At 43.4% G+C, this 18,214-nt stretch overlaps 1 protein-coding gene across 1 annotated transcript in view; it reads right to left on the bottom strand.

The window, feature by feature from the left end:
• The window catches only part of LOC137567897 (caspase-3-like), a 161,870-nt gene that overhangs the window by 76,279 nt on the left and 67,377 nt on the right, over window positions 1-18,214 (bottom strand). Inside the window, exon 2 of the mRNA XM_068278713.1 lies at window positions 2,781-2,878. Within this exon, the coding sequence (XP_068134814.1) occupies window positions 2,781-2,839 (59 nt within the window). The 5' untranslated portion in view covers window positions 2,840-2,878. The remainder of the gene's footprint in view (window positions 1-2,780; window positions 2,879-18,214) is intronic.

The raw sequence follows: 18,214 nt of genomic DNA, 5'->3' as shown, positions 1-18,214 counted from the left end.
ACGCATTAACCAATCATTGCGCAGACCCAGACTCCATGGTCCTGATTTACAACCATGCAGTGTCATCTGCCTATGACGCCCTCGCTCCAGTTCGCATCAAACGATCTACACCACTTCACCATGCACGGTGGTTTGACAGCTCACTAAAGGACCTAAAGAAAGAAGTGCGCAGACTAGAAAGGAAGTGGCGAAAATCTCAGAATTCAAAAGATAAACACACCCTTGTCTCTCACCGGGAAAGCTACCAAAATGCGATCACCAAGAAAAAATCCTCCTACCTATCACAGGAGATCGCAAAGGCCGCCAACAGACCAGCCCAACTATTCCGCACAGTTGATAGACTATGTAATCCATCCTGTCTAAAACCCACTATAACTCCCTCAAAGGAGCTATGTGAGAAATTTGCCTGCTACTTTGCTGACAAAGTATCTTCTATTCGGTCTCTCATTCAGTCCACAGCACCCAAGACTCATGCAACTAATGGAAATAGCTGCAAAAACAACCTAACACCCTGGACTGATTTCAAAAGTATTAGTGAGGAAGAGATCTCAGACACCCTCTGTCGTCTCCACCAGACAACCTGCGACCTGGACCCTGGACCAACTAAACATATGCTGAAATGCCCTGACCTGCTTGGTCCAGCATTTCACAAAATAGTAAATTGCTCTCTGCAAGCAGGGAGGTTTCCTACCTCTCTAAAAGAAGGAATCATCAAGCCCCTTCTCAAAAAACCTTCCATGGATCCAGATGCTATGAGCAGCTACAGACCTGTCTCCAACCTCCCCTTCTTAGGTAAAGTTATTGAAAAGGCTGTCTATCTGCAACTTGAAACCAGGCTGTCAGTAAACAACATCCTGGACCCTCTACAATCTGGCTTTAAGAAACACCACAGCTGTGAAACAGCCCTCATCCAAGTCTGCAACGATCTGCTCATGGCAAGGGACAGAGGGGAATGCTCCATCCTAATCCTGTTGGATCTCTCAGCTGCTTTTGATACAGTTGACCATGAAATCCTGCTTAACAGACTGCAGGAGTACTGTGGCATCAGTGGATCAGTCCTCCAGTGGTTCAGATCATTCCTGACTGACAGAACACAGAGAGTATCCCTAGGACCTATAATGTCCAAACCTGCACCTCTACAATTCGGAGTGCCACAAGGATCAATCCTATCCCCTCTGCTGTTTGCAATCTACATGTTGCCACTCGGTACACTTATCCAACGACATGGCCTGACGTACCACTGCTACGCCGATGACACACAGCTATACCTGTCCTTCAAACCTGGTGGAACAGACCCTACCCCAAAAATAAACTCTTGCTTAGCTGAGCTTCAGGCATGGATGAATGATAACTGGTTGAAACTGAATGCTGACAAAACTGAGGTCCTGTTTGTCCAAAGCCAGTGCTCGCCATCAAAACAGCTCTATCCTAAAGCAACACCAATCAGGATTGGGAATTCAGACATAAACAGCTCCAACCTTGTGCGCAGCCTTGGCGTACTAATCGATGGGGAATTGAGTTTCAGAAACCAAATTTCATCTGTAGTTAAATCTTCCTTCTTTCATCTGAAGAACATTGCAAAGATTAAACATCTGATTCCCCCAGAGGATCTTCAAACCCTAGTCCACGCCTTCATCACATCACGGCTGGACTACTGCAATGCCCTTTATGCTGGCCTCCCCAAAAAAGACTTGCGTCGCCTGCAATTAGTGCAGAATGCTGCTGCCAGATTGCTAACAAACCAGCCTCGCCACTGTCACATTACACCGATCCTTCGCTCACTGCACTGGCTACCAGTACAATGGAGAATACTCTTCAAGATTGGACTGCTGACATTCAAATCCCTGCACAATCTGGGCCCTGGATACATGAAGGACTTGCTGAAGCTGCACCACACCTCTCACAACCTCAGATCAGCAAGTTCTATAAACTTGGTCACTCCCAGAGTGCACCTCAAAAAATCTGGAGACAGAGCCTTCTGTCATGCTGCCCCTACTCTTTGGAACTCCCTACCACACCCAGTAAAGACAGCACCATCCCTGGAGCTATTCAAATCCAGACTGAAAAGCCACCTGTTTAGCCTGGCATTTCCAGATTTATAAAATTCTTCCCCTGTACCACGATGGTCAGAGCCATGCTTATGCGCTTTGAGTCCCACGGGAGAAAAGCGCTTTACAAATGTTATTTGTTGTTGTTGTTATCTATATCTATTTCCCTCCTCTACTAAATAAGCTTGATCCATTTATTTATTTTTCATCCACCCTCCTTTTTCGACTATGTTACACATAGTAGTACTGTGCAGGTTCAGTACACTCTGGGCACAGGAACGGGGGGGGGGGGGGAAGGGTTGCAAGCAGCCAGGGTACGCATACGCACGACTGTCCAGAAGAGAACAGCCAAAGAGGACAGCACGGAAGCCCACGCACCTCATGGAGCTGCAGAAAGTCCTAGGGAGGTATAAATACACCAGTACACCACATCTCAGGTAAACTTTAACTTACTGTTAATAAGATTTTATACCAGACATCAAGTACTCAGTTTATATACACTGCTGTACGCTGTTTGATGACTGTAATGATGCATTAGATACAAATGCCTGTGACCTCTGGACTGACCAATCCTGTGTTTCTCTTCTGTATGTTCTTACCAGTTGGCAAGGCTGACTTTAAGGCCCTTACTGGTTGTTGTAGTGTAACCTTTCTAATCAATAAAATGATTTGTGAAAAAATAAATATTTATGACATAAAAGAATATAAACCAATTGATAAAAATATATTTACCTGCTGGGATCACTAGACGGAGCATCTTCCTGGAAAGGGATTGCATCTGGTTCTGACATGTTCACCTCAGATTGATCTCCAGACAAATCTTCAGTTGACTAGAACGGATAAGTCATTTATTGGCACAGTAGAAATGGAATTTTTGTGAAATCATAGATTACAAGCTGAACATTGAACATTGTATCCGAGGGCGGTTACACATAAAGTGAAAGGAATGTTTAGTTGAGTGAGGTAAAAAAGGACGGCGGAGATTTGTTGGCAGCCAGTGTGCACACAATTCTCACACATCATAAACAGTTTGTGGAATCAAGAATTTCCATTTCAACATGCAAACATGCCTTCATGATACACCTGTATATATACAGTGCTGCCCATAATTATTCATACCCCTGGCAAATTTTCACTTAAAGCAGATCCGAGATGAAAAACTAACTATAACAAGTAACTTGTCTATATATCTTATCTAAAGTTTACACAGCAAATCAGGCTGCATACAGCTTCATTAGTTTATGATGATTTATTCCTTTGATACAATGAGAGTGACCACGTTCTGTTTGTATACACAGGTAATCTGCAACTGCATCTCCACCCCTCAGCCTGTGAAAAATTCACTCCCCCCTCCCCTCTGCCTCTGAAATTTCTGGCTAGTAACCACCTCCTCCTCCTGCCCAGACTGAGCTCCCATAAGCCCTTGCTACATGGGTCTGAGTGCCTTGGCGTTTTGGAGAAGCTGTGGGCGAGGCTTAGTTTATAGGAATGAAAGTATTAAAAAAAAAAAGTATTTGGCTTGAGGAATGCCCTATAAACTATATGTAAGGAACACAATTATGCAATGAATAAAAATTCACCTCGGATCCACTTTAAAGTTACTTTTATTCAACCAAAGGGAAACTGGAGGACGTTGAGGTAGCTGACGGACTACAGAAGCCCTAGGTAAGTAAAAGTCCTGTGATTCCCCTTGTCTCAGGTACACTTTAAGGACATGTAAGTGAAGCACAATTAGTAGGTACTAGTATGTTAAAAACCACTAATAAAATATGTATCAAACAAAATAAAACAAACAACCCCAAGAAACTAATGAATACCCATTAATTGACATGTTTTAAAGTGACAAGTTAAAAGGTCCCTACAGTGACTAGTAAAACTGTACACTTAATTAAAACAATAACTAGTAACAGAATAAAGCAAACAACAGACAGAGTAAATTCTTTTTTTTTTTTTTTTTACATGTTGTGGCAGTACGCAATCAAATACAGATGATAAGCATGTAATGCCGGGAATACACGGGACGTTTCTGCGGCTCGATTATGCCGCCAAATTGATTCCCACTCGTCCCCGCTCGCGATTCTTTTATCTTCTGCTCGTTTTCCTTATCTTTTTCCATGGTCCCGCTTGCGGTATCGAGCGCGGAATCGATCCAGCGGGTGATCGGACACGTTGGAAATGATCAATCGTGCCATCTAATGGCTCGATGGAGCCGCGGAAATGTCTCGTGTATTCCCAGCATAAAAGGCAGCCTGGTATGTCCTATTGCTTTCCCAGACTGGAAAACTAGGGAATCACCTATGAGTCATAAAGCAATCATTCTTTTATCTGAGTCACAGTTTATTGAATGCCCCGGCCATAGAGGCTGCACACATACTTATGGCTGCTCATCACACCCAGAGTCCCTAAACCTTCGGGCTCATTCACACTAGTAATTGTTTTGAAATACATTAAAATGCATGTAAAAAAGCATGAATTTGTCAGTGAGTTTTTGTGCATTGCATTGCACGTTATCATACAATTATCATACAAGGAAACCAGCTGATTCAGGTGCTTATTTCTATGCATTTCCATGAGTTCTAATCACTCCCAACAAGTTGAAATGCACTGCTCAGCAACGCACTGCTGTACTGTGAATGTTAAAATAAAAGTCTTTCATGTTACCATGTTTATCGCACACTATAGGCTCGATTTTCTAAGCCGTGATAACAGCTATCACAGCAGTTATCACGCGAGCCGCCACGCACAAAGTGTTACGCGTGAATGGCGTTACTTCACGTAATATATGAAGATTTGCGCGCGATCACGGGCGCTTTTCATGTGAAAAGTGCCCGTGATCGCGTGCAAACCTTTGCGTATCACGTGAAGAAACGCCATTCGCGCACAACACTTTGTGCACGGCGGCTCCCGTGATAACTGCTGTGATAGCAGCTATCACGGCTAAAGATGAGCGTAATGACGTAATTACGATTTCGTGAAATTTCGCGTAATTAGTGTAATTACGATTATGGCCGTAAGTACAAAATCGTAATGAAAAAGGATTTCGTGAAATTTCGCGTAGGCGTAATTTTCGCATTACAGTGGGTATTACGAAATTAATGCGTATGGCCATGCTCCCAAGCGGAAAAGTTGACGCATGGATCAATGTTAGGTAGCCGCCGACTTTAAGGGTTAATAGCAAAGCCCCCTTAAATGCTAAGAGCCTCAAATTTGGAGAATATATTAAGGAGATCAGAAGGAATAAGAGGAAAATTTTTTTTTCAAAAAGACCTTATAGTTTTTCAGAAAATCGATGTTAAAGTTTCAAAGGAAAAATGTATACATTTAAAAACCCGCTGACTTTAACGGTTAATAGCAAAGCCTGCTTAAAGTTTAGGAACACCAAATTCCCAGGGTATATTAAGGGGATCAGTGGGAATAAAAGGAAAACATTTTTTTTTCAAAAAGACCTTATAGTTTTTGAGAAAATCGATTTTTAAGTTTCAAGGGGAAAAATGTCTTTCAAATGCGGAAAATGTCCGTTTTTTTTGCACAGGTAACAATAGTGTATTATTTTCATAGATTCCCCCAAGTGGGAAGAGTTTTACTTACTTCGTTCTGAGTGTGGGAAATATAAAAAAAAAACGACGTGGGGTCCCCCCTCCCAGACCTCTTTAACCCCTTGTCCCCCATGCAGGCTGGGATAGCTAGAATGCGGAGCACCGGCCGCGTGGGGCTCCGCACCCTGACTATACCAGCCCGCATGGTCCATGGATTGGGGGGTCTCGGAAGGGGAGGGGCAGCCAAGCTTTCCCCTCCCCCTCCGAGCCCTTGTCCAATCCAAGGACAAGGGGCTCTTCTCCACCTCCGATGGGCGGTGGAGGTGGAGGCCGCGATTTCCTGGGGGGGGGAGGGGGGTTCGAGGTGGCATCTGGGAGTCCCCTTTAAAAAGGGGTCCCCCAGATGCCCACCCCCCCTCCCAGGAGAAATGAGTATAGAGGTACTTGTACCCCTTACCCATTTCCTTTAAGAGTTAAAAGTAAATAAACACACAAACACTTAGAAAAAGTATTTTAATTGAACAAAAAACATAACCACGAAAAAAGTCCTTTAATATTCTTAATTAACCATTAATACTTACCTATCCCTTTAAATAAATGATCCCTCGCAATAGCCTCGGAAATGTTCTATCAGTTACAATGTAACAAAGTTATTACAATGTAACAACTTTGTTACATTGTAACTACGCCGCACCCGACGTCACTCGCCGCTCAACCACCGCATACACTTACGCGTCCGTGCAGGACGCTAAGTCCCCGCCGGCTCCCGCTGTCCACCCCGCCCACATCTGTCACCCACATGTGGGTGACATGTGGGTGACATGTGGGAGAGGCGGGGAGGGCAGCGGGAGCCGGCGGGACTTAGCGTCCTGCACGGACCCGACAGAGCTCTGAGCTATATAGCTCAGAGCTCTCTAAGCATCTTTGAATTTGGGCTCCAAGGAGCCCCATTGGTCCTTAGCAGACCAATGGGGTTTCTTCAAATCAGAAGGAACCCCATTGGTCTGCTAAGGACCAATGGGGCTCCTTGGAGCCCAAATTCAAAGATGCTTGGAGAGCTCTGAGCTATATAGCTCAGAGCTCTGTCGGATCCGTGCAGGACGCTAAGTCTCGCCGGCTCCCGCTGCCCTCCCCGCCTCTCCCACATGTCACCCACATGTGGGTGACAGATGTGGGCGGGGTGGACAGCGGGAGCCGGCGGGGACTTAGCGTCCTGCACGGACGCGTAAGTGTATGCGGCGGCTGAGCGGCGAGTGACGTCGGGTGCGGCGTAGTTACAATGTAACAAAGTTGTTACATTGTAATAACTTTGTTACATTGTAACTGATAGAACATATCCGAGGCTATTGCGAGGGATCATTTATTTAAAGGGACAGGTAAGTATTAATGGTTAATTAAAAATATTAAAGGACTTTTTTCGTGGTTATGTTTTTTGTTCAATTAAAATACTTTTTCTAAGTGTTTGTGTGTTTATTTACTTTTAACTCTTAAAGGAAATGGGTAAGGGGTACAAGTACCCCTATACTCATTTCTCCTGGGAGGGGGGGTGGGCATCTGGGGGACCCTTAGCATTTAAGGGGGCTTTGCTATTAACCCTTAAAGTCGGCGGCTTTTTTATATTATACGGGAGCATTATGGTTTAACACGAAATTATGGTATGGTTTAATGCGAAATTACGGTATGAACGAAACGCGAAATTACGCGTTGAAAATTACGCTTACGGTATTTTCAATTACGATTTTAATGGCAATTACGCTACGTATAGTAACGCGAAATTACGAAAATTTCGGCTCAACTCTAATCACGGCTTAGAGAATCGAGCCCTGTGTGTAGTGTGTCAAAACTCACTGCAACTCACATAGGGCTTGATACACTATAAACAAATAGCATGCCTTATCAAAGTTAACACGCCTTATCAGAGTAGCATACGAACCCGCAGGGGCTCAGGGCAGGACGAGAGCTCCTCTCATTATTGCCAATTAGCAGGCATAAGTTCATAGTGCTCACTATGCTACTCTGATAAGGCGTGTTAACTTTGATAAGGCATGCTATTTGTCTTAGTGAATCAAGCCCATAGTGTGAATGAGCCCTTACTAAGTTGTTACTCATTTCAATACATTTACAAATTCAGCAACTTTTGTCATGTAAACAAAAATGAACTAGAGACTATTAGATCAACCACAAGAGTTTTGACTGTGTAAAACATTAGCTAGTGTCCATTGCTGAGTGGACAACATATGTTCACATTGCAACCTCTTGGCAACAAGATGTAAAATCTTGAAAACTGACAAGTTATTAATGATTGATTAATTGTGATCATTTTTATTAAAATATGATCAGTTTATGAATTGAGAGAATCAGAAAATGTTAATTACATTAATAGACTAAGCTATGAACTTGTAGAGTGATTTCAGAAGGCGTTCTACCTGAAAAACCAGCTATATGTAACAGTGAATGTTACTTACTTGTTCTGATCCTTCCCCAGTGATTTCTTACAGTGAGTAAACAGCATGAACCTCCAAATACATAACATATGAGGAAGATAGCAAAACTACACGCCTTTGTATGACTCAATATGTAGCGTAATTCTAAAAATATCAATCCCAGAAATTGTTCACAGGGGACACTAGCAGTTTATTTTTGTAAATATTTTATTATATCTTTTCATGGGACAACACTGAAGATATGAAACTTTGATACAACATAAAGTAGTCAGTGTAGAACTTGTTTAACAGTTTGCTGTGCCATAAAAATAACTTAACATACAGCCACTAATGTCTAAACCACTGGCAACAAAAGTGAGTCAACCCCTAAGTGAAGAATATTTTGAGTGCCCACCATTTTCCAGCTCTGCCTTAGCTCTCTTGGGTATGGAGTACACTAGAGCTGCACAGGTTTCCACTGAAATTCTCTTCATCTCCTCCATGATGACATCACAAAGCTGATTGGTGTTACAGAACTTGTGTTCCTCCACATGGTGTACAGAAAACGCATACAGAAAACCGACAGATGAGTGTGCTCCCAGCCTCAGCTTATTACACTCACTCTGTCCATCTCTGATGGAGCAGAACTTCCTCTGCAGACTTCTCCAGCATCACTACAGTACAGAGGACTTGGGGAGGGGTAGAGAGGTTGGGGGCTTGGCGCTGTACACAAGACCCTGCTGAACATTGAACAGAGACTGTCTACAAATCTTTGTCTGCAAAACTTTGTATAATTCCTTAACAGTGACTGAGAAGATGCAGTTATTAGAACAATTGTGCAGAGAGCTTTTTATCTCCCTTAGTTGTCAGTCTCTCAGGACAGGGAAAAGAAACTTCCACCCCCACGGGGTCGCCTGCAGCTTATGGGCCCCCCTGCGACTGCATCTCTTGCAGGGTCTGTTGTTACGCCCCTGAGCACGCTCCACATTGGTGTGGTCCCTAGGGCAACGATGCACCAGGATTCTATTGTAATGATCCCAAATCAGAAGAGGCAGTGCTTCAGGCAGACATTTTGAAAGAGGTAATGAACACACACTCACACGTACAAAACACACACAAAAGAAAGTATACACAGACAAGCGGATACACACAAATATTTATACACACACAAAAATAAAACCTTGGTTTGCAAGTAACTTGGTTTAAAAGGAACCTGAGGTGAGAGACCTATAGAGGTTGCCATATTTATTTAGTTTTAAACAGTACCAGTTGTCTGGCTGTCCTGCAGATCTTTGGCATCAGTAGTGTCTGGAACACACACTTGAAACAAGCATGCCGCTAATTTTGTCAGATTTCTGTCACAAACATCTAATCTGCATGCTTGTTCAGGGTCTATGACTAAAAGTATTTATAGGCAGAGTATCAGCAGGACAGCCAGGCAATGTGCATTGTTTAAAAGGAAATAAATATGACAGCGTCTATAGCTCCCTCACTTCAGGTTTGTGCTTTGCAAGACACGCAAAATATTGACTTGATAAGCAAGCAACGTCTTGCTATACAAGCACAATATGTACACATGGGCCACATCATCACATCTGAGCCGATGGTTCTTCTCCCTTTGACACTGCAGGATTGTACTTAAAGGGAACCACTGAGAGGGATATGGCTGTTTCCTTTTAAACAATACCACTTGCTTGGCAGTTCTACTGATCTCTTTGGCTGCAGTAGTGGCTGAATCACACACCTGAAACAAGCATGCAGCTAATCCAGTCTGACTTCAGTCAGACCACTTGATCTGCATGCTTGTTGAGGGGCTGTGGTTAAAAGTATTAGAAGCCATTTGTGTGTGGTGTGGTGTTAGTCATGTAGGTAATCCGAAGACATAACAACAAAAGCTGTTTCGGTGATACCTTTAATGACTAACTGTACAAGATTTCTTTGCAAGCTTTCGAAACTTTAAATTTCTTCTTCAGGCATGTTTCAGAACTGGATCAGAACCATACAGGATCAGCAGGAGAGTCAGGTAACTGGTATTATTTTAAAAGGAAAAATCTATATCCTTCTCAATAAGGGTACCTTTAATTCAAGGTTAGTGTCTGTCCAATGTCACATTGTTGTGAATTCCTCATAAGTATGCAAAAGCAACTGTCATTGGGTAAGTTCCTTGTCAAAGCCACAAATAAAAAGTTGAGGTGAGCCAACAGATAGCCATGATTCTGTTAGTTATAGTGAAAATCTTTTTTTTTTTTAATATTTACTTTATACAGTATAGTGCTTTTTAATATATATTTATCTGTAAATGTTTTGGGATTGTGCAACGAATCATCTAAGTTTCCATTAATCCTTATGGGAAAATTTGGTTTGATATAAGAGTGCTTTGGATTACAAGCAGGTTTCCAGAATGAATTATGCTTGCAAACCAAGGCTCTGCTGTAAGGATAATGGAGATATTTACTAGTCTACCACTACTACATTTCATAACATTACATATGTAGGCTTCATTTGTCTGACAAGTAGCTGATATACAGCTGCTTGTCTGTCCAGTTTTCTTTTCTTGATTTTCAAAATTAGCTTAAAGATTGTCATTTAGCAGTAAATTGGGAACAACATATCTGAAGGGAGAATTCTCCTGATATTAAAAAAAAATCAGCTGTGGTGGTTCAAGCGCATATTTACCTGCTGCAATCACAAGACTGAGTCCTTCTCTGGAAAGCTTTTACATCAACTCCAGACATACTTACGACAGTTTCAGCAATCCTCTCCTATGAATCCGATACTCTGTACATAAGGATTCACAAAGGTCAATATCTCATATTACACTGGAGGTGTAAACAGGAAGCTACCCATACATAAGCAGCAGGCTCACCACCACACACATCATGAACCTTTGCACTACTTTACCCTTTTGAAGAGTTTTTCCATAACATTTCCCGTGCTGAAATATATGCTAGGGCCTAGGTTCTCAACGTGTGGTAGGCGTACCCCAGGAGGTACTTCTGATAGTTCCAGGGGGTACTCAGGCTTGATATACTTAATCAAGAATAACAAATGTAGAGTTTTAGAAAATGATACATCTTATTTAAACAACACCAAATTAGTGTTTTGGTTTAGTTTAGTAATTAAAAGCAATCATAAATGCTTGGAAATTGTTTAGAACCAATTGTCTTGTACTACGATTAAATATATATTTGTCAAGGGGTACTTGTGATAATGTTATGTAAACCCCTATGCTAGGGGTACTTGGTGAGTGCAGGGTTTCAAAAGGGATACATACCAATAAAATGTTGAGAAACACTGTGCTGGGGAACACACCCAAACATACAGGCTCGTACTGACCCACCGAACTGCCGTCGTTTCCATCGGTGGGCCCCGCCTCCTGGCTCCTGAGGGCCCCAGAGCAGGCACAGCTCAGGAAGGGGGGAAATTGGGCACAGAGCGGCGGGAAGGGGGGAAAGCTTCCCCCTCCCTCACCTAGGGCCCCCCCCCCTCCTCACTCCCCCTTCCACGCTTCCCCTCCCTCCAAAATTGCAGCCAGCGGCAGCCAGCGGGGAATAGCTTTACCGGCATGATGAGATGAGATCCATCGCTCTGCGTGCCGCTGGCTGGTCTCCGTCTCCTGCAATGCACTGTGTCCAATCACGCTCTCGCAGTACTTCCTGTGAGAGCGTGATTGGACACAGTGCATTGCAGGAGACCAGACCAGCCAGCGGCACGCAGAGCGATGGATCTCATCTCATCATGCCGGTAAGCTATTCCCCGCTGGCTGCAATTTTGGAGGGAGGGGGAGTGCGGAAGGGGGAGCATAGAAGGGAAGTCCCTAGGTAAGGGAGGGGGGGAAGCTACCCCCTCCCCGCCGATCTGTGTGCCCACTGCCCCCCCTTCCAAGCTGGGGGGGAACTTAGACCTGGCTGCCTACCTAACTGGGGACACCTGTGACCTGCTTACCTAAACTGGGGGGGAGGGCTCCAGGTGAGGGAGGGTGTCCCTCTGTGCCCACTGCACCCCCTTCCAGCATGGGGCCCCCCACTAACTGTGGACCTGCCTTTGTGGGGATATCTTCCGCCAATCTAATTGCATTTTGTGGGGATATCTGCTGCCAAACGGATTGTGTTTTGTGGGGATATCTGCTGCCAATCTAATTGCATTTTGTGGGGATATCTGCCACCAATCTAAATGCATTTTGTGGGGATATCTGCCACCAATCTAATTGCATTTTGTGGGGATATCTGCCACCAATCTGATTGTATTTTGTTTGGAAATCTGCCGCCAATTTGATTGCATTTTGTGGGGATATCTGCCGCCAATCTATTTGCATTTTGTAGGGATATCTGCCACCAATCTGATTGTATTTTGTTGGGAAATCTGCCGCCAATTTGATTGTATTTTGTGGGGATATCTGCCACCAATCTATTTGCATTTTGTGGGGATATCTGCTGCCAATTTGATTGCATTTTGTGGGGATATCTGCCGCCAATCTAATTGCATTTTGTGGAGATATCTGCCGCCAATCTAATTGCATTTTGTGGGGATATCTGCCACCAATCTGATTGTATTTTGTTGGGAAATCTGCCGCCAATTTGATTGCATTTTGTGGAGATATCTGCCGCCAATTTATTTGCATTTTGTGGGGATATCTGCTGCCAATTTAATTGCATTTTGTGGTGATATCTGCCGCCAATTTAATTGCATTTTGTGGGGATATCTGCCACCAATCTGATTGTACAGGTCCTTCTAAAAAAATTAGCATATTGTGATAAAGTTCATTATTTTCTGTAAAGTAGTGATAAACATTAGACTTTCATATATTTTAGATTCATTACACACAACTGAAGTAGTTCAAGCCTTTTATTGTTTAAATATTTTTTTTTTTTAAAGGTTAATTTTTATTAGAAATGTTTCCAACATATACAGAAGATAAACCACAAACAGTGTGGAGAAGGGGACAGTCTCTCCAATACAGACATGGATAAAGATTTAATAACAGCAAACATTGTGGTACATTCAGTTACATTATCTATAAAAGATGATATATTGTGGTTAAAGTGTCGGCTGTCATTGGTTTAAATCGCTTCCACTTGGGGCAGTCGCCCTCCACCTGTGAGCATGTAGAAGAAAAAGAAGGAAGAAAAAAGATAAGAAAGAAAGAAAGAAAGGTCCGCCCTCCCCCCACCCCAGCATCAACATCAGTTGTCACCTCCAGGTTATTGGAAAATCAATCCAGGATTGGAATAAAGTTTGGGCTCGTAGGGTCTAGAATTTTTTCTTCCCAGATTCCCCATATTTTTTGATATTTTTTGGGGCATTTCCTGTTTAAGTAGGTAGTTTTATATAAGGGTAGAAGCTTGTTTACCGACTTGGCCCAATTACCCAGTGTAGGCACAGAGGCTTTTTTCCAATTTAAGAGTATTTGTTTTCTAGCCTGGAAGCACAAAACCCGTACTAATAATTGTTTATGTTTATTTAGAGAGGTTTCCCCAATGTGCCCCAGTAACATTAAGGCTGGGTCTAGGACAAGAGTTATTTGAAGTATAGTATTGATTACATGTAATATATTATTCCAGAATGGAATGACAAGGGAACATGTCCAGAAGATGTGTATGAAGTTGCCAAGTTGTGTTTGGCATCTCCAGCTTATTGTTTAAATATTGATGATTTTGGCATACAGCTCATGAAAACCCAAAATTCCTATCTCAAAAAATTAGCATATTTCATCCGACCAATAAAAGAAAAGTGTTTTTAAAACGAAAAAAGTCAACCTTCAAATAATTATGTTCAGTTATGCATACTTGGTCGGGAACCCTTTTGCAGAAATGAGTGCTTCAATGCGGCGTGGCATGGAGGCAATCAACCCGTGGCACTGCTCAGGTGTTATGGAGGCCCAGGATGCTTCGATAGCAGCCTTAAGCTTATCCAGAGTCTTGGGTCTTGTGTCTCTCAACTTTCTCTTCACAATATCTCACAGATTCTCTATGGGGTTCAGGTCAAGAGAGTTGGCAGGCCAATTGAGCACAGTAATACCATGGTCAGTAAACCATTTACCATTGGTTTTGGCTCTGTGAGCAGGTGCCAGGTCGTGCTGAAAAAATGAAATCTTCATCTCCATAAAGCTTTTCAGCAGATGGAGGCATGAAGTGCTCCAAAATCTCCTGATAGCTAGCTGCATTGACCCTGCCCTTGATAAAACACAGTGGACCAACACCAGCAGCTGACATGGCACCCCAGACCATCACTGACTGTGGGTACTTGACACTGGACTTCAGGCATTTTGGCATTTCCCTCTCCCCAGTCTTCCTCCAGACTCTGGCACCTTGATTTCCAAATGACATGCAAAAGTTGCTTTCATGCGAAAAAAATACTTTGGACCACTAAGCAACAGTTCAGTGCTGCTTCTCTGTAGCCCAGGTCAGGCGCTTCTGACACTGTTTCTGATTCAAAAGTGGCTTGACCTGGGGAATGCGGCACTTGTAGCCCATTTCCTGCACACGCCTGTACACGGTGGCTCTGGATGTTTCTACTCCAGACTCAGTCCACTGCTTCCGCAGGTCCCCCAAGGTCTGGAATCGGTCCTTCTCCACAATCTTCCTCAGGGTCCGGTCACCTCTTCTAGTTGTGCAGCATTTTCTGCCACAATTTTTCCTTCCCACAGACTTCCCACTGAGGTGCCTTGATACAGCACTGGGAACAGCCTATTCATTCAGAAATTTCTTTCTGTGTTTTACCCTCTTGCTTGAGGGTTTCCATGATGGTGTAACACCCGCAGTAATGGCGGCTGCGGACACTCAGGGTGTTTCCGCAGCCGCCTTGCCTTAATTTTCAGGGACCTCGCCCGTGCCTCTGGCGTCTAGTACGCCGAGGACGAGTCTGTCGTTTGCACATAGAGTTGCCGTATTGCGAGCGCGCGCGAAGACAGGACCTTTATGCAGGGAGGAGGCACGTCAGCTGACCAGCCGGTCAGCTGACGTCAGAGGTGACTCACGGCGCTCCGTATTGGTTGATTGTTGTGTGCGTGGCGGTGGGGTCTCCTCTGCTTCATAAGCCTTCTCTGTTCACTCGCAACTTGTCTGCTGTTGCGAATACTTATGTGCTAGCGCTTAGACCTTAGATAGTATCCGGTGTGCTTTGATCTGGGAGGAAACCAGGGATTTCACACAAGACTAGGATATTGTATACTGTTTATTGATATTCTGTGTATGACTCTTGCTACCCTCTGACTCCGCTCTTGCTTATCGTTCCTGTACATCTGCCCATCTGACTCTGTTGCTGAACCCTGCCTGATATCTTACTATTCTCTTGCCTGTCGATTCTGTACTGTGCCTGCTCGCTCGTTACTGATCATAGCCTGTCTGACCTCTCTACTCACCAGTGAGCCCTTGTCACTGGTGAGGTGCTCTACTGATAGTACCCACCAGCTCCTCTGGTGAGGTTAAGTCAAACTATCAGTTATTGTGTTCTGATAGTACCCACCAGCTCCTCTGGTGAGGTTAAGTCAAACTATCAGTTATTGTGTTCTGATAGTACCCACCAGCTCCTCTGGTGAGGTTAAGCCAAACTATCAGTTATTGTGTCCTGATAGTACCCACCAGCTCCTCTAGTGAGGTTAAGTCAAACTATCAGTTATTGTGTTCTAATAGTACCCACCAGCTCCTCTGGTGAGGTTTAGCCAAACTAATCAGTTACAGTGTTCTATAGTACCCACCAGCTCCTCTGGTGAGGTCTAGCTAAACTATTCTGTTACTGTTGCACCAAGCACTACATACCTCGTTGGTTGCCAGCTATACTTGTATTATTGGTGATACTGCAGATCACCACATAATCAGGTATAACGTCTGTATTATTGGTGATTCTGCAGATCACACATAATCAGACATCTGTGTTGCTACACCAATCGTTATAGAACAGCAGACCAGAAAAAATATGGAGACACTGTGCAGTCGGGTCAAAATTTTGACCACGGCCGTTAACAATCTCATCAAGACGGTTAACATACAGCAAACCCAGATTGACCAAATGGCTGAGACAATTAACCGTCTTAAGAGTTCTAATGCAAGTGTCCTACCCTCAAGCTATTGAACCCAGGATGCCCCCTCCTGAAAGATTCTCGGGGCATCGCTCTGATTTTCGAAATTTCAAGCACCGGTGCTTATCATATTTTGAGTTACGGCCAGTATCTTCAGGTACAGAGAGTCAAATGGTTACATTTATAAACACCTTATTAACTGGGGATTCTCAGTCCTGGGCCTACAGTCTCCCCGAGGGTAGTGAGACTTTGGCCTCTGTGCAGGATTTCTTTAAAGCTATGGCAGTTATATATGACGATCCTGATTTGGCTACAACATCTGAGAGGAAACTTAAGACTCTCAGACAAGGGCAAAGCCCTGTCGAGATTTATACAGCCGAATTTAGAAGGTGGGCAGTAACAGCCAGATGGGGGCAGTATGCTCTGCTGGATTGTTTTCTGACGGGATTGTCTGATGCTGTAGCAGATTTGATGTTAGGTCACCCTGAGCCTAAGTCCTTGGATGAGGCGATATCCTTGGCAATCAAGATTGATCGGCGAGTTTGCCATCAAAAGCGAACTCGGGGTAAAATCCCAGGGCGAATCACTTCTGGTATTTTTTCACCTCCTGTTCCTTCCCCTCCACCTCTGGTAGAGCCAATGCAGATGGGACAGACCAAACTCTTGGAAGTTGAAAAGAACAGGAGACATGCTGAAAAACTCTGTCTGTATTGTGCAGAGAAAGGACATATAGTGGCAAATTGTCCCAGAAAGGCGGAAAACTCTATCACCTAGTTGTAGCTGGAGGTACTACCCTAAGCGATCCAGTCTTACCTCTAAAGAACAATCGTTTACTTCTTCCGTGTTCTATTCATGATTCATAGGGCCATACCCAGTGTCCAAAAAGATCAATGATGTTACCTATGTTGTTTCACTTCCGACCTCTATGAGAGGTGTCAGATCGTTCCATGTGTCCCTCTTGAAACCTGCTGTGCATGTGGATTCCCCCCCCCCCCCCTCCCCCGCTGTAGTGATTGATGGGGAACCCGAGTATGAAATAGAACAGATATTAGATTCTCGGGTAGTGTGTAATTCCCTACAGTATCTGGTTCACTGGAGAGGGTGTGGCCCAGAGGAAAGATCTTGGATACCGGCTTGTCGCATGCATGCAGAGGAACTTAGGGAAGAGTGTCATAAGTTGCACCCTGACAGACCAGGTGGATCATGTCCGGAGTCCACGCCTGGGGGGGGGGTACTGTAACACCCGCAGTAAAGTCGGCAGTCTTACCCATGACTGCGGTTTTGAGTAATGAATCAGGCTGGGAGTTTTTAAAAGCCTCAGGAATCTTTTGCAGGTGTTTAGAGTCAATTAGTTGATTCAGATGATTAGGTTAATAGCTCGTTTAGAGAACCTTTTCATGATATGCTAATTTTTTGAGATAGGAATTTTGGGTTTTCATGAGCTGTATGCCAAAATCATCAATATTAAAACAATAAAAGGCTTGAACTACTTCAGTTGTGTGTAATGAATCTAAAATATATGAAAGTCTAATGTTTATCAGTACATTACAGAAAATAATGAACTTTATCACAATATGCTAATTTTTTGAGAAGGACTTGTATTTTGTTCGTAAATCTGCCGCCAATTTGATTGTATTTTGTGGGGATATCTGCCACCAATCTATTTGCATTTTGTGGGGATATCTGCTGCCAATTTGATTGCATTTTGTGGGGATATCTGCCGCCAATCTAATTGCATTTTGTGGAGATATCTGCCGCCAATCTAATTGCATTTTGTGGGGATATCTGCCACCAATCTGATTGTATTTTGTTGGGAAATCTGCCGCCAATTTGATTGCATTTTGTGGAGATATCTGCCGCCAATTTATTTGCATTTTGTGGGGATATCTGCTGCCAATTTAATTGCATTTTGTGGTGATATCTGCCGCCAATTTAATTGCATTTTGTGGGGATATCTGCCACCAATCTGATTGTACAGGTCCTTCTAAAAAAATTAGCATATTGTGATAAAGTTCATTATTTTCTGTAATGTAGTGATAAACATTAGACTTTCATATATTTTAGATTCATTACACACAACTGAAGTAGTTCAAGCCTTTTATTGTTTAAATATTTTTTTTTTTTAAAGGTTAATTTTTATTAGAAATTTTTCCAACATATACAGAAGATAAACCACAAACAGTGTGGAGA

Source organism: Hyperolius riggenbachi, chromosome 1 (assembly GCF_040937935.1).
Source record: "Hyperolius riggenbachi isolate aHypRig1 chromosome 1, aHypRig1.pri, whole genome shotgun sequence".
In the NCBI taxonomy this organism is placed as follows: Eukaryota; Metazoa; Chordata; class Amphibia; order Anura; family Hyperoliidae; genus Hyperolius; species Hyperolius riggenbachi.
The sequence above is the reverse complement of the archived record's forward strand: the minus strand, read 5'-3'. Positions and strand labels throughout refer to the sequence as shown.